The 24493-nt window shown below is 43.1% G+C and overlaps 1 protein-coding gene across 4 annotated transcripts in view; it reads left to right on the top strand.

Moving 5' to 3' along the window:
- Positions 1-4738, top strand: part of PPP4R2 (protein phosphatase 4 regulatory subunit 2) — a 33522-nt gene extending 28784 nt beyond the window's left edge. For 3 of the 4 annotated variants that reach the window (XM_083493026.1, XM_083493024.1, XM_083493023.1), the window contains 2 exons: positions 395-669; positions 2420-4738. In XM_083493026.1, coding sequence (XP_083349152.1) covers positions 395-669; positions 2420-2736 — 592 coding nt within the window. In that variant the 3' untranslated portion in view covers positions 2737-4738. The remainder of the gene's footprint in view (positions 1-394; positions 670-2419) is intronic. The other variant, XM_083493025.1, reaches the window with a different exon arrangement.
- Positions 4739-24493: the final 19755 nt, after the last annotated feature.

The following is a 24493-nucleotide window of genomic DNA, read 5'->3' as shown; positions in this document are numbered from 1 at the left end:
CACGCAAAGATTTCTTCTGGACATGGGCTATCCCTAAAGTTGAACCTGTTCTGTAAATCACTAGATACCACGAACATCGGTACGGTTACTAGATTACGTCTGAGGATAGTGAGGAAATTTATAAAGTGTTAACTGAAGAACTAATAACCTTAACTATTGAGATCCCTAGCAGAGTTTTATTGGTAGATAGTCCTGTCATAGAACTCAAACTATGCAGATGGGACACCACAATGTTGCTTTCATCCTTTATAAATTGTAATAAACACACATTTGAGCAGAGTAGCAGATATTGAAACGACCCAAGGAGACTAGTTCTGTAAAAGCCACATGCCTCTGCCTGCCTGTTGATATGAGATATGAAGATTTTTGTCCACATCAATTCTTTGTCTTTCAGTGAAACGTCAGCATCTGAACCTGAAAGGGTCCAAAGCAGTTCTGTGAAAAATAAACACCCTGAAGAAGATCCGGCCGAAGTTGAGGGGCGCGAGGTAAAAAGACTGAAATTTGACAAAGAGGAGGAAGCTGAAGGGACCTCCAACCAAAGTGGCTCCAGCGAAGTTTGTTCAGCGATGGTAGAAGAGACCGAGACGCCCTCTGCATCTCAAGAGAAAGAGAAAGAAACCGTTTGTGAGAGGCAGCATTGTAAAGAAGAAGAGGAAGAGGAGGAAGGTATATCGCTAATTGAATATCACTATTTTGTATAGGGAAGTTTCTTTGTATTTAGGAATATGGCTTGAATTCAGCTTTTAAATTTTGCATCTCTTAGAAACTCCATCACTCTAACATTTGAAGATGCTTAACATTGAATTAAATACTTAACTGGGGAAGAAGTGAAGGAATGAGAGGATCTTAATGTCGGTCTTGTTGCTAGGCTATTGTACATATGTTATGTGTGGTAGTGGAGAAACCAGTATTCATAGAGACTGCCCCTTAAACTCTGTGCAGAATCTGTTGCATTCAGTAACTTATCCAAAATTACAGGTAGCTCAGCTCATGCCAGCACACAAATTTGAAGGTATGTTTGTAGATTAGGTTTGGGAATATGCGCCTCCAGTAGTATTCCCACAAACCCTGAGTTCACCCAGGTATGGTTTGCTACTTGGTCACCCTGATGGAGATTTTCCCCATCTTGGCCTTACGTCACAGTGCAGCTGCAACAGATTAATTCTTCCCTCTCCTTTCCCCTGTTGGGTAGGTTCAGAACTGACTTTACCATTGGGCCAGGTGAAGTGAACCACCTCAGTTGACAAGCTGCTATTAAATCACAGCAAATTGTCAAGGACTCCCTTTATTATAGTTCTATCACTGAGGGGCAGTGTAGAATTTGCTTGCTCAGGCTACAAGATACCACGACCTATCTCTGGTTGAGCGACTCAGTGTGTGTATGTGTGCTGCAGGAAACTCACAATTTACGCGGGGGTTACGTTCCGAGGCACCACATGTTTAAGTGAAATCGCATATACCATATTTTTCGCTCTGTAAGACGCACCAGACCACAAGACGCACCTAGTTTTTGGAGGAGGAAAACAAAAAAAATTTCTGAATCTCAGAAGCCAGAACAGCAAGAGGGATTGCTGCGCAGTGAAAGCAGCAATCCCTCTTGCTGTTCTGGCTTCTGGGGTAGCTGTGCAGCCTGCATTTGCTCCATAAGATGCATACACATTTCCCCTTACTTTTTAGGAGGGAAAAAGTGAGTCTCTAAGAGCAAAAAATATGGTATTTGAAAAAGCTTGCAAACACCCTGTTCTGCCCCCGCCCTGTTCTGCCCCTTTTTGTGATGTTTCTGGGTCACTTCTGGGTTCGGCCCAATGCTCGCAGTTGCAGTCTCACACAGATATACCTAAAACGGTCGCTGTGCTAATTGGTTCCTTTACGGCAGAGATGATGACAATGGATGCATATGCATGGATAGGGAGGAGAGAGCTTTATTGTGTGTGTACTGCACACAGTCGCTACTTTGGTGAAGGAAAATAAAGAAATATTCCTGGGTATAACAACTATATAGTGGTGCCTCGCAAGACGAAATTAATTCGTTCCACGAGTTTTTTCGTCTAGCGAATTTTTCGTCTTGCGAAGCACGGTGTTGGAAAAGTTTTGGAAAAGCTTCAAAAATCACCAAAAACCTCAAAAAAGGATACCACACCACGTTCTATGAGTTGCTCCTCGAAGTCAAGTTGCATCTGTATTAACGGTGTTAAGAAAAAGTAAACAAACTTGCAAAAAACGCAAGACGTTTTCGTCTTGCGAAGCAAGCCCATAGGGAAATTTGTCTTGCGAAGCAGCTCAAAAACTGCAAAACCCTTTTGTCTAGCGAGTTTTTTGTCTTGCAAGGCATTCGTCTTGCGGGGCACCACTGTATATCGCTTGGGTTGAACTTGGAACTCTCGATACTTAACGCTGAATTCTAACCCTATTCCAGAATCCCTCATGACGCCCAGAGAGATTATTCCGGAAAGAAAAGATCAAGATAAAGACAATAACACATCCTTAACTGTGAAAGAAGACGTTTCTGAGGAGAATAATCAAATGGAGGAATCTGACGAGACTCAAGCAGAGAAGGACTTGCCTTCTGAAGACAGTGAAAGCAGTGGGTCTGTCAGTAGCAGAGCTGGCTGCAGTGAAACGGAAGAATTGGGCTTGTATGCCAGTGAAACTCCTGAAATGGCGGCAGAGACCCCTATGGAAAACAGCGACGAAGCCACAGAAGCTGCAGAAGAACCTATGGAACAGGATTAATATTTAAATACACTTAGAGGCAGTATTTTCCATAAGGCTCTGGTTTTACACTGTATAAATAATTTTATGTAATAAAAGTGGACCTTTAGTTTTACAACAAAAGCAGGCTGTAAATTGAACTTGTCAATGAATTAAATCCTGAAGAGCTGTACTAATTAAGAACTGTGAAATACCAGCTCCTTTCAGGTCCTGCTTTACCGCTGAAATTTCAGTATGGTCAAATCAGTGGTCTGTGTATAGTTTTTTTATTTAGAATTAAAAGTTTTTAAACTGGAAGGTAATTATAATTTTGACAACTTTTTGGAGATTACCATGCTTAGCTATCTGTACGCAAGGAAGCTTTTGTCCCATCTGTCTCTTCTTCCCCCTTCCCCCCCCTCCAAGTAATAATAATGCTATAGCAATTATTTTTCCTCTTCTTTGGTTAGAGTTTCAACATTCAACATGTGAATTGTAGGCTTCTTTTTGGTTTTCAGGTTTTCATTTGACTGCATTGTGTACTTTTTAAAAAAGATACACACCTGACACACAATACTTGAAAACATGCTAATCTAAAGAGAACCTATTATCGCACTCTTACGATGTATGGTGTTGTTTTTAATGGAAATAATTGAGTTCATTTCACAGAAGGCAACATTTTCACCTCTGAATAAACCAAATAAAATTTGGCCCGCCTGGAATCCTGAAGATCCGAAAGCCGTTGAAAGTACCGGGTTTAAATACATTCCAACAGAAATGCTCTAGCAAAACACTTGTGTACGTTTCTGAGGTGCCTGAATAAAAGTTTTAATTCTGAGAAAATGTGTTGAGGACAGCCTTCAGTTTCAGCTTTCTGTAGGGGGGATGTTTGCAAGCCTGAGGAAGACAGTATCTCTGAACTGGAGCATTTTTTTCTGGCCTTTCTCAGATGGCTTTTTCAAAGTAGGCAGATCAGACTGGTATAAGAGACTGCAACATTTTCAAGACTATTCCCCTAGTTATGTACCTGAGGTGAACGGCTGACTAGCGTTTGTAGGCGTACATAGGAAAACTACCATAATTTGTACATCATTTTGAAAGTGCACTAAATATTTTTAAACATGTTACTTTGACAGCCAGTGTTAACCCTTTCTTTTCCAAAGCCAGCTCAAAGCACAATGACTGCTTTAAATTCTTCATATTGTCTCCCCTCCCCCCTCCGGCCCCGGCACCAAATGTGTAAAAACATTCAAGACGCAACCTCCAGTCTCATTTACTGGCTGCCAAATTTATACCTGTTTCTTCAACTGTACCTTTTTGATATTTAGAATTTTTAAATTTCTGTAAAGTAGATTTTTGTAGATTGTAAAGAGTGCTCACTGCCATTGTGAAACGGTATATAATTGTATAATTTGTGTGTAAACTGAATGCTTGGGCTTTCAATACAGTATTCATATAAAGCAATAAATATTAATGTTATAAAATGTTTGAGTACATTTTAATCGAAATATAAAAGGAATTCCCCCTTTTTGGAGGTGAAGTCACGTACCATGGAGTACAAAAATAACCATCAAAAATGCATGCTGACAATTCTTGTACTTCCACGGTGTGCTTCCTTTTGGAGAAGGGTGGGACTGAATTCTGTTTGTATTCCAGAATAATTTGGCTGAGCTTGCATATTTATATGGTGGTAATAAACTGTGCTGTCTTGTCAGGTTCAGACAAGGGGATGCTTATGAAAAAAGTTCAGTTGCTGTTCTGTATACAAAGGAAAAATCAGTTATTCTCCATTTCCTCTTCTGCAGAGGGTTGGGTGTGTGTAATAAGCATTAAGTAGCACTAAAACCAAACTTAGAAATTAGAATTTCTTTCCAAAAGTCCAAGGCTATAAAACATTTTTCTCCCCTCACCTTCCCCTTTTTACTCTTTTTTTCCTTCAGGGATATTTTGCCAATGAGAACAAATTTTAAGTTTTAGAGATTTCTGATTTTTTCTTTAGATGTTTGTTTGTGAAAATATTGTTAATAAACCTATTCTTTAAGCACCTGTGCTCTTTTGACATTGTTATTTTTAACAGAACTCACTAATGCCAGATTTCAACTGTCTTGTAAATAATGAATTTATAAATGTACTAATGCAATGGCAGCAGGAGCTTGGAAAATAAATTCTTAACAGCGCAGTGTCGTAAATGTCTACTGAGAAGTAAATCCTGTTGACTCAAATGAGACTTCCCCCCCCTTCTAAGATGGCAGCCTGAATTCAGTCCACCAGTATTAGTTAGATGGTGGAGCTAATTTCAATCAGCCTGCCTTGGACAGTACAGTTGAGATTTGGTTTTGAAGGCACAATTTAGTTGCTGACTCCATACAAACTAGTTGGCACCTGGGAGCTTGCATTCATTGTCAGTGCTTCGTCTCTGTCGATTTATGTTCCTATGGCCTATCTTTGGGATGGTGGTTAGAGTCCATGAGTTCTGCTGCCCAGGCAATCCCCATTCTCTTATTTGCAGAAAAAAGAATTTAGAAAGTGCAGCGCAACGTTCCCTGAAGCACTTCCTCCTGCAAGAGAATAGATTGCCCAGGCATCGACACTGGCTATTCACAAAGATGGCACCTTGTTATTGAGCAGTTCCATTCAAACCAGGGGCACTTGCTTCCAAGTAAATGTGTTTAGATCTGGAGCAAGTCAGATCCCTAATTGCAATGCTTATTGCTGGGGTGTGGCTGTGTTCTGTGCAACTTAAATTAATCACAATGAGTTACTATGGAATGTAGCCAAGCCACAAATGCTATTGCCCTATTAAAATGCAATGACTCCTCCTGACAGTAGACAGCTATGTAAACTGCCTTACACACATTTCATATTTGGAAATAAAAAAAAGCCGTGATCTCTGCAATTGGGAACGAATCACAACATATCCAGGCTGAGATATTTCTGTGTGTTCTTGACTACCACCTTATATAGGAATGCTGGGGGACACATCCAAGTTAATTGTTTCTGACTTTTGGTGATCGTCTGCATTGCTTCAAGTGGATCACGTCCAAAGCTTCTGTTGCACAAGCAGTCCAGACTTTGCTTGTGTAACAGAACTTCCTCTCCCTTCTACAGCCTCAAAACCTGCTCCAGAGAGTTGGGGGACCCTCTAGAACAGGTGTTTTTGGGGTTGCAGAGGTAGAAGTAGAAGTTGTTGGCTTACAACCCAATATGGGTTGCAGTCTTCCAGGGAGACGTGGCCTACCTTTGAGGCATGGTGAGGCAACCCCCTCTGCTTTGCCCTCCTCCACTCCTGTTGCAGTGGCAGTGCTGTGGTGAACCCCTTGAAGACCAAATCTGTCACCTCCTCAGCAGCCCCCGCCCCCAATGCTGCCTCTACAGTGGGCTCTTGCCACAATAGGACCTCCTCCCACAATTGTTCCCATTGCAGATCTTTACCCCCCCCCTTGTTCCTTATGTAGATCTTCACTCACCCCCTCTCTTCCCTGGAGGAAGGGGTGCCATTTTATAGTTGCTTTAGGTGCCAAAAGGTATTGTGCTGACCCTGCTTCCAGGGTATTCTCAACCCCTGCCCTAGAATCAACGAACTGACCTGCCACAAATACAAGAAGAAGAAGAGGAGTTTGGACTTGATATCCCGCCTTTCACTCCCCTTAGGGAGTCTCAAAGCGGCTAACATTCTCCTTTCCCTTCCTCCCCCACAACAAACACTCTGTGAGGTGAATGGGGCTGAGAGACTTCAAAGAAGTGTGACTGGCCCAAGGTCACCCAGCAGCTGCATGTGGAGGAGCGGAGACACGGACCCTATTCACCAGATTACAAGTCTGCCACTCTTAACCCTTACACCACACTGGCTCTCAATGGTCAGGAGATGTTCATAAAATGCCAAGCTTTGAGTTAATCTTCTGTATTTTCCTGTAAAACTGTATTTTCCTAAAACCAAGAAAGATGCAAAGTCTAGGTGGTAAAAATGAATCCAACAGCATCCGCTGGATTTTTTTTTAAATTTAATAGTCTATTGCGGAAGAGTGAAAGAAAGCAAGACTTGTGTGTATCACTGACCCATTTTCTCGCATCTCGGTAACAAACCTGTTGCTGTGGCATATGGAAGAAGCATAGCCGATTCAAACAGGACCATTCTGCCCTCTGCTGGGAAATGGGGCTCTCTTCAGCCAGAGAGGTGCCTCACTTGTTTTGGTGACTGCATATGTTTTCAGTCAGCAAGCAGTTTTGAAATCCTGACAGTTCAGTCAAAACAATATAATTCAAGGGACTTAAAAGCAACCACAACAGAGGAGCCACAGGGAGCATTCAAGCGGTGTGTGTGTGTGTGTGTGTTTTTAGTGCAAATGCTTGTTTTATTAGAGGAGCCAAAATATTTTTGAAAGAAAAGGGAAAAAAGAATGCTGGAAAGAAAAGAAAAGGGTTGTATCAGCAAGGGAGAAGCAAAATGGGATAAGATGAAGCCCTTCGGATGTGAAATAAAAATTTCTGGACCAAAATAAAAATGCAAACCTTCCAGGAAGGGTAAAAGGGTGGGAAAGGGGGGTCTCAACAAGTAGTTTCAGTTGTGCGGGGAGACACAGACACAATCCTCCCCTCATCACTGATCCAGAAAAGCAGTAAACGAAAAGACCAGCTGAAATGGCTGCCAAAAAAAGTGACTATTCCCACATCATTGTGTCTCTGCACGTAGGTCACTCGTTATTTCAGCTAATGGAGTATTCTGCCCCATGGCTGCTAATAACCGGAACTGGTGTCTGGGGGTGTGTCTCACCAGGACTCAACTGGCCTCCGGTCTGTTTTTGAAACCTTCCATGGCTCAAGACCTGGATACCTGAAAAAGTGACTATTCCCACAACATTGTGTCTCTGCACGTAGGCCATTCACTGTTGTTATTATTATTTATTGTTATTTATTAAATTACTACCCTGGCAGCAAAGACCAAGAAGTTTTTAAAAATCTCAAAATGTTAAAAACATTTTATTCATTCATTCATTCATTCATTCATTCCAGGTACTGCTTAATATTCAGAATTTCTCCATATGCTTTCTTTAAAGAATAAGAGCAATTGAAATTCACGACAGAGTCAGAAATCACCTTAAAATGCTTGCTGAAATAGGAACGTCTTTGTCCAGCACATTCTCGGTTGAGAGGGCCTTTCACAGGTATGGGCCACAATATATGAATGTATTGGGGGGGGGGGTTGGTAGCTGCAAGCTGTGCATCTGAACCACAGGCGACCACTAACATCTAAAAACAATCACTTACCCTCCCAGGCAAAAAAATTCAAGGCTGCCAGGAATAGTTTCAGCCATCAAATGCCTGGGTAAACAGGAATATTTTTAAGTTCCTGCTGAAAGTGAACAATGAGTGAGACAGATGCATCACACCAGGAGGGCATTCTATAAGTGGGGAGCCACCACCAAGAAGGCCCTGTCGTGGGTTCACACCAACTGAGTAGCACAATCACCAATAGGCTGATTGTAGGGCCAGAAGTGGTTGCTGTTGAGGCTCTCCGCTAGTTGCCTCTACTGCCTTGGGTGAGCTGGATGGTGGCTTGGAAAGAGGCTCTACCTTCCCTGTTCTCTTTTAGGGCTATTAGGTGTATGGGGGCAGGGAGGTGGCAACATTACACACCACAGAATCTGGTTGCTTCCTAGAAGCTGTAGTCTCTGCCTTACAGATTACTAATGTTGCCAATGGAAGTTCTCTCTCTCATCTGAAGCCAGCCAGGGAAGTTTTTCAATGGCTGATGTTTTAATGTATTTTTAGTCTCCTGTTGGAAGCTTCCCAGAGTATCTGGGGAAACCCAGCCGGATGGGTGGGTATAAGTAAATAATAATAATAATAATAATAATAATAATAATAATAATAATATCTGACTTTTTGTGTAGAAATAAATTCTCAGCACACACAAAAATAAGTTTTAAAGCTTTACTTGCAGAAACTTGGCTTAAATGTTACAATAAATGGCACATTGTCTCAGTTATAAATTTCTGTTCTTGCATGCATTGATTCCACTATAAGGCACAAGAGCAAATCTTTGCCAAAAACCAGCATTTTCAGCTAAAAAGCAAAATAACTCCTGCTTTCCCAACTTGCTGCATTTTGGTCAAGGCCCAGGGAGATCTGTGCCTGCTTGCAAAATGACTCATGACTCTTGAGCGCTGTGGGCTACTTCATTAACATAAGTAAACACTTTGAAACTCTATCCATAAACCTGAGACTCAAGTCATATGGATTAGCTCACCCCACCTTTGCAATGGAAAACTACAAGCCTTCATCCTTTGTTCAAACATTCTTCACAGTAACTTGACTACAGTTATAATTATACACCATTTTAAGTAACATTAAATAATTTCAACTTGCCCTACCTGCCCCTGCCCCTATTCTGACTTAGTTGTTGAGGTTACTCAGCGATGAGGTTAAAGAAAAAAATTATTGGAGACAATCTAGAATGCTGAGCTGGGAGGCCAGACTCAATCCCACTTAGCCGTGAAGCTCTCTGCCAGACAGGAATTCAGTGCTATTTTTCTAGAAAAAGAGGTGCCAGAATTTACCATGAACGCCTCCCTCCTTCTCTTGGAATGACTGGTACCTATTAAAGACTGGAACACACTTAGGATATTTGCCTAGGTTAATTAACTCTTCACAGGCTAATTGCTGATGCTCAGAAGTAGGTCCACACATTCCAAGAGACATGGCTCTTGATTATATCCTCAAAGTCTGACACACGGTCTCTACACATAAACACTAATTAAACCCCCGAACCCCTTGCATAGCTGCCTTTCTAATACACACTGAGACCGTCTTATATCCCAGTAATAACACACAAGTTCTAATTAAATCCTAATATTTAGTATACCTAAACATTTAGCACCACAGATCTACTACAATGTTTTCTCTATTTATTTTTTCCATTTCTTTGCTCCCTGCAGCTGCAGTTGAAAATATTCAGTGGTGAACAGGCTATAAAATACTGTAGAGAAACAATAAATAAAAACTGGGGAAAAGAAATATTGACAGACGCTTCCATTACTACCCGAGACCCACAGAAAACGTATGAAATATGAACAGAATAAATGAAGTTACCCTGCTCAAACACACTGCTAGGACTCCACAGGTTTCAAGCCCTGCACTTGAAATTGGTTCCTGCCTTTGAAATGGTCTTGGTATTCATGCCAGCTGGGTAGAAACACAGGTTAGACTGTGACTGTGTACTCATTACCATTTTACTCTGGCTACGGTGTGCTCCCGTCGCTGGCTTTTGAATCCTTGTACACACAGCGTTACCCACAATTCGGTGCTATCCTGTAGTTTCTTGAGAAATACTGCTGTTTGGTGCATTTTCGTTCAAAGCAGCTTCCAAATGTTATAAGAAAAAACTGCTCCTTTCATAGAATCATAGAGTTGGAAAAGACCACAAGGGCCATCGAGTCCAACCCCCTGCCAAGCAGGAAACACCATCAGAGCACTCCTGACATATGGTTGTCAAGCCTCTGCTTAAAGACCTCCAAAGCAGGAGACTCCACCACACTCCTTGGCAGCAAATTCCACTGTCGAACAGCTCTTACTGTCAGGAAGTTCTTCCTAATGTTTAGGTGGAATCTTCTTTCTTGTAGTTTGGATCCATTGCTCCGTGTCCGCTTCTCTGGAGCAGCAGAAAACAACCTTTCTCCCTCCTCTGTGTGACATCCTTTTATATATTTGAACATGGCTATCATATCACCCCTTAACCTCCTCTTCTCCAGGCTAAACATGCCCAGCTTCCCCTTATGGGGTACCCAAGAGCCCGTATAGAGTCCTTATGTAGGTTCTCTATGGGTAGGAGAAAAATTAACAGAGGCCAACCAGAGAATATTGAGAAGCAAAGCAGCTTGTAAGCCTGATCTTTATTGAACAGTTGCAACAGGGTGCTCACCCCCCCCCCCACGCAGGAAATTGCCCACCCTTTTGAAATTGCCCACCCTGTAGCCCAAGGCCACTCAGTCCGGGGGTGGGGCACGCTGCCTTCAGGGGCATGGTGCATGTCCTGGGGCGTGACGTGTGTCCTGCAGGGTGGGGCACCCAGCGCGACTGGAGGGGGAAGTCACGATGGCACCCTGGGGATCACGCTGCCAGGGGCAGTGCGCTGCCCCCACACTCTTCTTCCTCCGCCAGTGAGACCACCCCCATGAAACATCATACATACATCACTGAAGGAGGCAGTCAATAGCAGAGGAGGCGGTCTACAGCAGAAATTGTGTCTGTCAGATACCTGATAATGGTCACTGATTGCATTTTCTGGGCAGTCTGGCCATTCTTTTGTGATGGTAAATACTCCGTTCCTGAATCTCTTATGCATATTGCTAGTGTGCTCAGCTTAACAAATACTTGCCAGCCTGTATTCGAAAAGGGAGCTGTGAGCCCCTACAGTCCAAAGGCAATTAGAAAGCTTTTCCCATTTCCTTCCTCCTTGCAGAGAAATATTTGAGGTCAATTTGGGAGTCAAAATGGCTTCAGGATTGTTCTCCTGTACTATTTCAGGCACATGGTTTATATACTTATGTATGTGTTTGCTTGGTACATTTATTAACATTTATTTTATATCTTAGACCTTATAATTCTCCTAATACAAAAGGAAAACCTGAGCCATTGCACATGCACAGATGAACAGCTTCGTGAATAGGAGTTCAGAGGGCTGCTGGGGGGGGGTGGAGAAACTAAGCAAGAGATGTGTATTGGGTGAAGACACCCCTGTCCCTTCTCTGGTGTGCATGGCAATGTGCAAATATGCCCTGAAACACAGCTAATGTGTGCATAGCCTATATGTCCATTGAGCCCAATATGACATGATCAGTTGTGGCTCTCGAGAGTTTTCCACAAAGGTCTTCCCCATCACTTGGAGGAGGGGATTATTGGGTTGCTCTTGTTTTTGCTTTTATTATGTCTTTTGTGTTTTTACATTGTGATTTTATGCTGTGAACCACCCTGAGACCTGTGGGTATAGGGCGGTACACAAATTTAATAAACAATAAAACACTATAATGGCTCCCTAAGAACATTTTACTGGAGGCTGTGAGGACTGAACTTTGGGGCTTCTGGCACATAAAACACCTTGTTATGGCTCCTCTCATAAAGGAGTAGGGGAAAGGCCACAGCTCAGTGGTACAGCATCTGCACTGCCTGCAGAAGGTCCCAGGTTCAATCCCTGGCGTCTCCATGTAAGACTGGGAGAGAACCCTGTCTAAAATCCTGGAGAGGTGTTGTTTGTCAGTGTAGACAATACTGAACTAGATGATGATGATGATAATAATAATAATAATAATAATAATAATAATAATAATAATAATATATTATTTATACCCCGCCCATCTGGCTGGGTTCCCCCAGCCACTCCTCGCGGCTTCCAACAAAACACTAAAATACAATAACCTATTAAACATTAAAAGCTTCCCTAAACAGGGCTGCCTTTAGATGTCTTCTAAAAGTTTGGTAGTTATTTTTCTCTTTGACATCTGGTGGGAGGGCATTCCACAGGGCAGGAGCCACTACCGAGGAGGCCCTCTGCCTGGTTCCCTGTAACTTCACTTCTCGCAGGGAGGGAACCGCCAGAAGGCCCTTGGCGCTGGACCTCAGTGTCCAGGCAGAATGATGGAGGTGGAGACGCTCCTTCAGGTATACTGGACCGAGGCCGTTAATGGTCTGGCTCAGTATAAGGCAGTTTCCCATGTTCCCGACCAGGGCCGTCTTAAGCATATCTGATGCCGTGGTGCAAAGATCCCTCCGGTACCCCACCCCCCCATTTCCCAGAGTTGTCAACCTTTTCCCAAGCCTCTGCAGGGATCGCTCTCCTCCTGTGGAGGCCGGGAGGCAAGCTGCACGCCCACCAGCCATATGGTTGACGGGGCGCAGCTGGCGGACTTGCAGGAGGGAAAGGGGAGGCCACCGGCTAAGCCGCACAGCTCCCCCACCCGCTGGGGTGCCCCTGAAAGGCTGGCGCCCTGGCGCAACACGCCAGTAAACCCAATGGGAAAGACGGCTCTGTTCCCGACTCTTCAGTGAAGGGCTGAGATGTTGTCACAGCAAAAGAAATGTGGAACAATGCAACTGAGGACCAGGAGCGAAGTGTCTCTTGCTGCCGATGAGTGGCACGAGTACAGTGTGTTGTCTGGCAATGCTTATTCAGCCAAGCCATTGACAGGTTGACATTAAACAGCCTGTAAATCAAGAACATCTCTCTGATTTTTTACAAACAACCTGTCTGGTGCCTGCGCCTTTGTGCATTCCCTTGGGTGACGGCTGGATGGCTTAGTAGCAGCTAATTATTTAACTAGAGGAGAAGTTTGATCTCCGTAATTGTCTGATGGTATCAGAACGGTGTTTTGTGTCTCCCAGCAATTCTCCAGGGAGGTCCGTGTGGCAGCGCAGCAAAAGGCACACTGTAGTTTGCTAATCCAGAGTTTGGTTCCGCAATGCACAGAAATAAGTGCTTGCTACTTGCTGTTTAAATAGGTGAACTGATTAATTCCGGCACTCCGTTTAAGATGGTGAGTAATAGCAATATGTACATTCTCAACAAAATCTGAAGCTAAGGGATTAGCAGGGCTTTGTTAATACTGGCAGCGTTATTTTGGAAATGCCTGAGAGGCAGCCATACAAATTTGTATTGAAAGGCAGCCATTGCTAAGCCTACTGACAGACCACGTGTGTTGTATTCCTTCTCCATCTTTTTTTAAAAAAATGTTTTTTTAAAAAAAATTAAGAATAACATGAAGCAATGCAAACAGCAAATAATGGGTATTGGTTAGCAGAAAGTGATGTGTATAAGGCAGAAAATAATAGCAGCATGTTAGGTTAAATAACCAAGCCAAAAAGATGTTTGAGTTACTGGAGGTCTAGGTTCTCTTCCCCCTCTTTTATGGCACCATTTATTACAAAATACTGATCTAGAGTAGAAAATATTTTTATTTCAGCGGATTTCATTCCTTTGACTTGTAGCACTGTGCGCAATTATGTGCTTGGAAGCTCCACCAAGACCAGCGCAACTTAGCTGTACATGGAACCATAAAGAATGTGCAGGTCTGGATTGATTGCAACAGAGTAAATACAGTGCATTAATACACATGTTTCCGGGGATAAAATTCATATATTTATTTATTTATCTATCTGCTGGATGGACAGCTTCACACACTTTTTTCTGGTTCTGGATATGGGAGCTAAATTTACATAATAATAATAATTTATAATAATAATACATCTGGCTGGGTTTCCTCATTTCAAGTATAGGCTTGCCATACGTCAGGAAAATTCCTGACATGTCCTGGTTTTTGGGTGTAAAAATGGCGTGGGGGCCCAATTTCGCTGAATTGGCAAAGTGTCAGGGAAAACCCAGATGTATGGCAATGCGATGGAAGAAGCAGCGGAATCAGCTCCAATAGCTGAAAATCACTTGTTTTTTGGGGTGAGATGTTTTCCCCAAAAAGCTCCACAACTTTGCGGTTGTCAGAAATTTTACATGGCAACCCTAAAGTTACATCCCCACTCCCAAAAAATTCAAAATACTAAAAGTATAAGCAGGAAGTCTATTTTTACATGCCATTACCAATGTATGAACTGAAAATGACAAGAAGTACCTGCAACAAAATATGACAGCATAGAGTTCATTGTTCCAGTCAGTCAGCAATGCCTTTCTTCAATTTGTTGCAGAATTCCATCTTCCATCTGGTTTTCCCCCACATAACCACCAGTTAGCATTCTATAACCACTGAGTATGCTTATACCTTACTGGACTGTTTTGGGGTTCTGTCTTGGAGTTTTTTCCTATAGCTATTTTTTTTAATCTTCTGCAAACCTTGCACTTCTCCCAAGCCTTCTGACACCTCCCTTTCTGCATGAGTGCTGCTATTCTGGCTATGTAAGAGCAACACTCACCCCTGAGCACTGTGAAATAGATGAAATGATGCGTGTAAAATTATTGATAATAAATTCAACAACTTATTGACTACTGGACGGTTTTGTTATCTGGATAGCTCGCTCCTATACACATAAAAGGGTGCTTTCCTCATTTATTTGAACGGCTTTTGCTGGGCAAGATCACCAATGACCAGTAGAGGGAGCACCATGTTTGGAAATTGGAGGAAGAATGATTTGTTATGCAAAAAAATATCACAAGGAACACCGAGGCAAAGAGACGTTTTCTGCCTCCTATGTCCTAAACCCAAGAAAGTATGTAAAAAGTATTTTTTTGGATTACCTGGCATCATGCAGTTTATGCCTTTTCCCCTGAACCCCCTCATCTACCTATGTCAGGGTCAGCCCAAGACATTTTGACACCTGATGCAGACTCCCAAATGATGCCCCCTCCCCACCAGGGAAGAAAGAGTGAGGAAATACATACATCAGGAGCAAGAGAAGAAGGAAGATTGACATCTGGATCTGCTGCCCCTGTAGATCCTGCCGCCTGAGGCAGCTGTCTCATCTTGCCCCATGGGTGAGCCGGCACTAACCTATGTAACAGGTGACAGCTTTTCAGCGAGCTGGGGGCAGTATCAGGTAGTTGCCTTTGCCTGTTGGCCTCTTGTTAACATGCACGCCTTGCCAGGTTTTCTGGCAATTACTGGCGGTGCCAACTTTTCTAGAACTTCAAGCTCTGCTTGTTCCAGAAGCATGCGACAGAGCTTGCCACAAGTTAAGTGTGTACCTTTCGGTGCAACTGTTGTGGATGCCCTGTGCCCAGTGCACTTTTGGAACTGTTTTTAAACTTATTTAAAAAGTACACAACAGTGTGGGATCCATTTACATGATTGATCACTGCGCCAGTTCAAAAATGGGTGTACACAGAGTTAATCCTCTAAGTAACACCCTGCCATTCCAAAACATTTTAATTCCCTTATTACTTTTCTTAAAGCATCTCTTAGGAGCATGGAAATTAACTAGATCAGAGGCTGATTATAACGTGGTTTAGCAAAACACATTGACTTGCATGAGATATTTAGAAGTTGGTGCCATGAGTCCTTAGAGAAATGGGTCAAACTTCCTTCCCCTCTGCACCTTCCCCTGCCATACTTCCCTCCTTTTGCCGAAGAATTGATGCTTTTGAATTATGATGCTGGAGGAGACTCTTGAGAGTCCCATGGACTGCAAGAAGATCAAACTTATCCATTCTCAAGGAAATCAGCCCTGAGTGCTCACTGGAAGGACAGATCCTGAAGCTGAGGCTCCAATACTTTGGCCACCTCATGAGAAGAGAAGACTCCCTGGAAAAGACCCTGATGTTGGGAAAGATGGAGGGCACAAGGAGAAAGGGACAACAGAGGACGAGATGGTTGGATAGTGTTCTCGAAGCCACAAACATGAGTTTGACCAAACTGTGGGAGGCAGTGGAAGACAGGAGTGCCTGGTGTGCTCTGGTCCATGGGGTCACGAAGAGTCGGACATGACTAAACGACTAAACAACAACACTGTATATACTTTCTGCTGCTTCATACAAGCATTTAAACATATTTAAACCACATGGCTCCCCTCAAAGAATCTTGGGATCTATAGCTTACCCCCTCACAGAGCTACAGTTCCCAGCACCCTTAACATAACACAGTTCCCAGAATTCTTTGGGGGGGGGAGTCATGTGCTTTTAATGCATGGTGCTTATGTTGCTAGTGTGTTGTTTTCAGGCAGAGTGAATCAACAGCGTGGGGAGAGATTCCTACCAGAAATCCTGGAGAACCACTGCCAGTCAGTGCAGACAATACTGAACTAGATAGATCAATGGTCTGAGTAGTATAAGGCGGCTTTCGATGTTCTTGCCCCTTAAGCCCAGTCTTGCTGTCCCCTTAGTATGTTTTAAATGTTTTCATTTTATTGACACCATATCCTGTCCTTTCCTTTTAAAAAAACAAACCCTCTAGGCAGCTAATGAGAAAGGAAAAATACAAGAGAATTTTTAAAGCAACCAGCCATCTGCACTATACGTTTAAAGCATCATCATTCCACTTTAAAGAGTTGTGACTCCCCCCTCCCAAAAAATATATATCATGGAAATCAAAGTTTGTTAAGGGTGCTCAGAGATCTTGGTGACCCTTATTCTCCTCACAGAGTTAAAATTCTCAGAGTGGTTTAACAGTGAATTGATCTTCGCAGGAAACTCTGGGAATTGTTTCTCTGTGAGGGGAATAGGGGTCTCTATCAGCACTCCCAGCAAACCATAGTTTCCAGGATTCTTTGGGAAGTGGGGAAGCCATGATTGTGGCATGTGGTATGATACCACTTTAAATATACAGTGGTACCTCGGTTTTTGAGCAGAATCTGTTCTGGAAGTCCGTTTGAGTTCCAAAACGTTCAAAAACCAAAAACCAAAAGCGGAAGCCTCAGAACGCAAGCCTCAATATGGAAAATTCAAAATGGAAGCCGTGTTTCTTGTCTGAGTTCCGAGGCACTTACCTCTGGGTTTTCGGGGTTCAAGTTCCAAAACGTTTGCCTACAGAGGCGTTCAAAAACTGAGGTACCACTGTATAGTAAAGGCGGGGCCTCTATTATAAACCTGTTTAATTATAAACCTCTTGTATTGTTGCTGATTTTTATTTAATTTCTTGGTTCCTACCAGAGAAAGCCTCAAAATGACCTTCAGCGTGCTAATGCAATTCAGAACAAACACGTTGCTTAAAAAACAGTAACAATGCACTAAAAGTATTCACCCACAACAATCAATTTAGGAATAAATTATCTTTCCCATAAAACCCCATGAAGAACATCAAAATATAAGCCGAAATAGTCACAGAAACAACAAGGCTATATCTGCCCACATGTCTGGGAGAATGAGGATGTTATCTGCAGGGTGAGTCTTTTAAAAGAGGCTCCATGGAACATGTGTACTCTGTATCCACGGAGCCTCTTTTAAAGGTCTCACTCTGTACTTTACCAGACAAAGCTGGCCATTCCTGTGTGAGGAACCGGACTCCATTAGTCAAGGTTCAAGAGGCAAGACGCACGTTCCACCGTGTACATTTAAAGCACATGCCTTAAAGGATCCTGGTGACCATTGCTTTCCCCTCCCAGAGCTACCATTCTCAGTGACCTTCACAAGCTACAGTTCCCAAGATTCTTTGTGGGAAGCAATGTGCTTTAAATGCATGGCGTAGATGTGACCTCAAACTACTCGTGTTGAATTAGAGCTGGGCCGGCCCACCCATGAGGCAGGGTGAAGCAGCTACCCCGGGTGGAGGAAGATGAAGAGGCAGCGCCTCCAAGGGTGCACCAGTGGAGAAATGGCTCTAGCTATGGCACTGGTTTCTGGTGAAACCTTGCCCATGGGGCACTGCCTCTTCAGCTTCCCAGGTATGGCTTCCCAGAGGTGGGGAAACTGCGGCACATTCCCATTTTGCCTCAGGCGGTGAAATGGGATGCAGCCCCTCTGGATCAGAGCCAGCACTGCAATGGCGTTAAGAGGTGGAACAGCTTCTGTTGCTCCACCAGAAAAGCTTGCCTGTCCACAACCTCGGTTTCCTCAGGCTTAGACATCTCTTACTTTTGCAGGGGAAACTCGCCTCACTTGTCATGCCGGTGAAGTATCTTTGAAAAGGCGCAGGAGTGTGTTGAAAAAACCCTCTGAATAATGGAAAAGCAGCATTCAATCACCAACTCTGCCTTATACAGGAGCAGCTAATGAGATAAACCTTAAGGGCTCTTCTCTAACACTTTGGAGAATTTTTAGCATAAACACAACCAATGTGCATACATTAGCTGCTTTGAATAATTAATGGGCAGAGTGTAACTATATGAGTAAGGTAAGATCCTTAATTGTTCGATGTCGAGATGCATACTTATCGCTTAATGAATAAATGAAAGGCCCCTTGCCTCACAGGTCTGGCTGTTGTGCCGCGCAAAGTGTCGTAAACAAATATCAATTAATATCAGCTTAACATGCGGTATCTCAATCTGATGATCACTCTCATGGATTTATAATGGCTGTTCAGGGACCAGGGTGGGGCGAGCTCTTGGCTGAGAGCAAAATGTGTCTGTTGGGTGTGTGGGTTGAGAGCCAGCCTCGCTCGAGGAAGGACATCCAGGAGGAACGAGGAGGACCGGAGCAAGTTTGGGAGACCCACGGCCTCCCTGATGTTGCTGAACTATAATTCCCATCATTGCTGGCCATGCTGTCTTAGGCAGCTGGAATCAAGCAACCTGTGGAGGGACACAGGTTTCCTCAGGAGTGGGAAAAATAGGTTCGAAGATTGTTTAATGGGCTCTACTTTCAGTGGGTGATACAGGTCAGCGGCTACACTGGGTGAGCAGTGAAAGGAATGCAAGTTGTGAATGGATTGTATGGTGGGTATTATGCAGGTGAAGGAATGGCTGGGTAGTGAAGGTATCTTGCGTGTTTATTCAGCACTCTTATCATTATAACGCCTGAAAATCCCTGTCCTCATAAAATCACCATTTCAATATGAAATCTGGCATGACCGCTCAGGTTTCCGTGAAATGACAGATTGTAAAAAGACCTCTTAGTTGAACTCTATTAAAAGGTGCAGACTCTCCAACATTCCTCAGGTGAAAATAGGGACACTCCCCACCAACTGACCCCCCCCCCCCAAATTTTTTGTCCCCTCATAGCATTTCTTATCAGAAGAAAGGCAAGTGGCGCCACCACTGTGCCCATGGGACTCAGAAGTAAGTCCCACTGAGTTTAATGGGATTTACTGTCCCGTATTTTCCCGATCATTCTCACACTTTCCATTATTATTATTATTATTATTATTATTATTATTATTATTATTATTCTATCCTGCCACAATGCAGCTTACAGTTGAAATTTTATTTCATTCCATTTATCTGCAGAATGTGTTGTACACGATCCCTTCCCTCACACCTTTCTTCTTTATGGCAATCCTGTGAGGCAGGTTAGGCTTGAAAGGTTGTAATTGGCTCAAGGTGACAGAGGTATATATGTGTACAAGGCATGTGTGTGCGTGTGTGCATGTATAGCAAGTTGAAACGTGGGAGAAATCTCCTGATGTAGAATAGGATGTCCCTATTTTCATCAGAGAAATGTTGGAGGGCATGGAAGGGTCATGTCTGGTCTTGGGCTGCCCACCAGGCATTGAAATCAGTAGGCCTCAGCCTATAGGCCCTTTCTCACCCAGATCTTGCCTAAAGCTCATAATACTAAAATGGAAGACCACAGTCTGAGCAGCACCTCACAAAAACCTCCTTCCCTTTGTCTTCCATGTTTATGCCTCACGCAAACCCACAGCAATACTCTCTGCATTTTGCATTGCAGGGTATTAGCTTTTCACCTGCCTTCACTTTAGGACCACAAGCAATCGGCCTCTTGCCGACCATTATTTAGATGGCTTAAAGCTTTTATTGCAAAAGGGCAAAGGATCGTTTTTATATTTACATTTTTTTATTTTTTAAAAAAGCATGTTCATATATTTGGGGCAATAAAAACTGGGAGGTGACAGGATGACCAGTAAGGAGAACATAGTTAGCACCCTGCTGGCCTTTATGGAAAGCTTATTTATACGCTCCCTCTCAAAAGGCTTAGTCTAGTAGAGTGGCTCTAAGGTAAGCTATAAAGTAAGGATAAGAAGTGCCCGAGTGGTGAGCTGAGGGCTCCCAAACCTTTGCCGCTTGTGACCTTAGCGGGGCTTAAGTGTAGGCCTCACAAGGTGAAAGGTTAGTTGCCTTCGCTCGGCACTCGGCAGAAGCCAGCCCTCTGCCATTTCATTTCCTGACATGACATTATACCAAGGGTTTTTGCAGAGCGTTTTCCTGAAAGTCACACTCTGCTGTGAAAGGTTATTGTGGAGCTGAAATTATTTTCAGAGGCTCAGCTAGACTGTGTCAATAAGATGCACCATCGGCTTTAGCAGTGGCAGGCAAGCATCCTTCTAAAAGCTTGTAAATTGGGATCACGTTTACGACGTGGCAATAGAAGGGCTCGGGTGGCGTGAACCGTTCCAGCAATTTATCTTGTTTTCAGAAATGAGGTGTGCCATAAGCAGCCGAGAAGTAATTTGATGTATCACCGTTTTACTCTTTAGACAGGACTAAGAGCTATGTATCCTAACAACATGAGTGAGAGTTATACAGTTCCCAATGAGTTTTAACTGGCAGGGCCAGCACCTTGTATCTTTGGACTCTTAACCTCCCCACCCCACCCCACCTTAGTGATCCAATTAGTACTGAGCAGCTGGGTGTAGCTGCCATTTGAATTCCCTCCTCTGATACCCCTAATTCAAGGGCATTGTGGGAAATTTTAATGGTGGCCCCTCCAGCCACTACTCCTACCTGCCACTACTTTCTGGTAAGTGCCTCACAAAAAGAGAACACTGGATGTCGAGAAACGAAAGTCACTTTTCCATTTCCAAGGAATGTTGCTAGTCTAACAATGTTCACCCAAAGTAATTTATCTTCACGTTATAGGATGCCACAGTTTAAGACATGTTGGGCCGAAGGTTACCAATTTTTCTCTCTGTCTGTGTGCCGTTTCGAGCTAGACAATAGGCAGAAATTCAGCAAAGGAGGCTTTCCCCACTGTGATCACTTCATGTTGGGAAAAACCTTGCCTACTATAGTAGTAATAGCCATTGTCATGATGATGATGATATCATTAAGATATACAATAAAAAATACAGGCAACTATGTATAATTCACAGTTTTAGCATGGACTAAATGGACTAAAGGTTTTCCAATGCTACAAAAATACCAAAATGCCCTTGTCTTTGTTTTGCACTTACAGAAAAAAACAGACACCCAGATTGCTTTTAAAATGCTGGTGGTGAGATTCTGCCTGTGGTTAACCTAGACAGACATAGGAGCCAACTCCTAGGGGCCGAGTTCCCTTTGGCCACCCCAATAAAATATCTGAGGGGCCGCCCTCCAAAAGTTGATGAGCATTGCCATTCAAATGGTGCGCATGTGATCTATTATACTATATTTTACTCAAGTTGGCACCCCTGTAGACAGGAGAAGCCAGAAACTGGGGCATAATAAAAGTGTGAGAATCTACATAACATCAGTTGATTGGCTTTTCCTGGATTTAGCAGTTATTGGGGGTGTCTTGATCACAAATACAGTCAGAGGAAATGCTATCCAAGGCAGGTTGCTGCTACAATATTCACTTGACACAAGAGCACAAACTGTGTGCAATGTTACACTTAAAAGGACATGCATGAATTTGCTTTCATTTTGCTTTTTGCTTTCGAACAGCTGTGTGTATTCATGCACTGAAAAAGGTGGAATATATTTCAGAAGCGAACACTCTTTTAATCAAGAATAATTCCTATCATTAAGTGGTGGGAAGATTTGTTTACATTCGGTGACAGGTTTCGTGGGAGTTAGAGAAGAAAGGAAGAGAAGATGAGCAGTGTAACCCCTGTGCATTTCAAAGAGGGAGATTACACATTTTTCACTAGGGTTACACAGTTGCAACCCAGAGAACTGCACTATGCCAGAACACTCGCCGCAGACATCTGCTGTGGCTTCTGCTGCTAGTCTTTTCTTACACCTTCCCTCTCCACCTATTATAAACAGCTCCAAATGAGTAGAAAAGTATGAACGGGGAAGGGAGGAGCTGGATAGCAGCGGCCACTGCTGTCAGGCCCTGATTCGGTTGAGGAAGTGCAGTTCGTAAGCCCCAGCCCAGCAGTCTTCAACCCACTGGCGGAGGAAGAGGGGTGCGGGGGCAGTGCACCGCCCATGGCAGCACGATCCCGGTGGGGTGCCATTGCGGCTGCCCCCCGCCCACACTGGGCACTATGCCCCCGCAGGCCCACATCCTCAGGATGAGCACCATGCCCCCAGGACTCATGCTACGCCCCTGCGGGCAGCGTGCCAAGCCCCTGGGACATGCGCCATGCCCCCACCTGCTCTCCACCCCCCAGTGCCAGAGCATGAAGCTCCACCACTGCTTCAACCTTTTCAGCCTTGGACCCACTTTTAAGCCAGCCATGCATTTGACATCCCTTTTCTTCTTCTTTTTAAATTAAGCATTGATGTGGTGGCAGTGGTCTTGCTGCAACCTACCATAGATCAGGCTGCAACCCGGGAGTGGGTCCCAATCCACCGGCTGACGACCAGCGAGTCTGTCTTAGTTCCTCAAGGTTATCTCTGCACCAAGGTTTTACTTTTGCACGATTTATTTGTTTGCGCAAAGAACGTACTTACAAAAATGCATTTGGTGTCGTATCCTGAGTTGTTGCCCCTTGCTTAGAGCAGACATTGGAACATGAAGTCAAATCGTATGGTCGTGTCAATGCTTTTTTAAATGACTTTGAAGGCAATAAGAAGACAAGGTAAAGCGATGAACCTGAATATAGCAATAGGACTAGCAAGGGGTAATTTTGTTGAAATATGTTAATTCTTGTTTATGTCTATCTTCATGGTTCCCCTGGTCAGCTTGCTCCATCAGTATTCTCTTTATTTATTGGTTTTACAACTGGTGACCTTTAGCCGCCTTTGCATGTTCTCTGATGCAATTTGAACACCTTGTGGCTTGTTCCTTCCCTTAGTGGCCTTCTTAAATGGGCCTATCCCTCAATCTCATGGCACCTTTTAAAATATATATATATATTGAAATTAGATGATGTTTCTGTCAAGTCTCTCTCTGTAACTGAAGCTTCCTTGCTTCTGCTCTGCTTCTAACCTGTTGGCTTTCTGTGGGTTTTTTTAAAAAATATATCTGTAAAGGCACCTATTGGTATAAATATTACTAATGCTGGCAGTAATTGAAGGTGAAATTGTCAAATGCATGTACCAAGCAGTTTCACGAAGTAATCATTTATGAACATGGCTCTATTAATTTGTTTAGTCAGATGCAGGGAAGCAATAAAAGTGATTGACTAAAAACAATTAAAACAGTAAAAGTAAATTGTGTCCATTAAAACCTGCTGAGCCTGTCAGAGGGAAATTGTGGGTTTAAATGTGAAAATTAAAGCTATTGATTTTATCCAGTACATTTGTGAATATCTGAGTTCTAATTTGTTTTACTTTTCCCTACCAAAAGCCCCTGAGGTCAGAATGAAGGTGTTCCCCTAAATTAGCTTCCGCAGATGCTGCTTGTAAACCTTCTAAAAGTCACACATGATAAATAACGTCTTTAAGATGGGAATGTTTTTTGACAGGGGAGAGTTATGTTTGTTATCAGTATCTGTGCTTTGCAGGACTGAATGCAAATGTTTACCAATAATGGTAATTTATTGTGTGTGTTTTTCTAGCGCGTGAGGAAGAAGAAATTGACATTCGAGAAATATGACAGCTAGAGTTTAGGGCTCTTTATAAAATAAAAATAAAAAAAGTTTATGTGCCAAATTTTATGGTTGCTTTATTTTTTTTATGCATCGCACTAAATCTTGTATTCACCAAACTATTATTTGTTAGTATTCAATTAAAATGATAGTATAAATGGAGTTTTAGACAGTTATCTAATACTTGAAAAATGTGTGGGGAGGGTGACAATGAGAGTATCAGAGCCTCCCTGGATTAGACCAAGGTCCTTTCTGTTTCTGACTCCTGTGACCAGCCAGGGGATTTTGAAAAGGTCTGAAAACAAGGCCACAGTCACTCCAAATGCCAACTAGTTAAATCAATGCTTTCAAAATATTTTGGGCCACTGCCCCCTTGGTTCCATAAACTCATCCCCAATTCCTCCATCCTATTTAGAATAGTGGTTTGCACAACCCACTAAGGAAGATAACAGCACAATAAAATTCAAAGCAGTAACAATTGACTGCACATTTATTCAAAATCCGATTAAAACTATTTAGTTTAATTAATTCAACAAAATAGATGGACTTGACCCAGTTATACCAGCTTTACAAAGTCT

This window comes from Podarcis liolepis (genome assembly GCF_965112155.1).
Source record: "Podarcis liolepis genome assembly, chromosome: 2".
Taxonomy (NCBI): Eukaryota; Metazoa; Chordata; class Lepidosauria; order Squamata; family Lacertidae; genus Podarcis; species Podarcis liolepis.
This window is presented reverse-complemented; position numbering and strand designations above follow the sequence as displayed.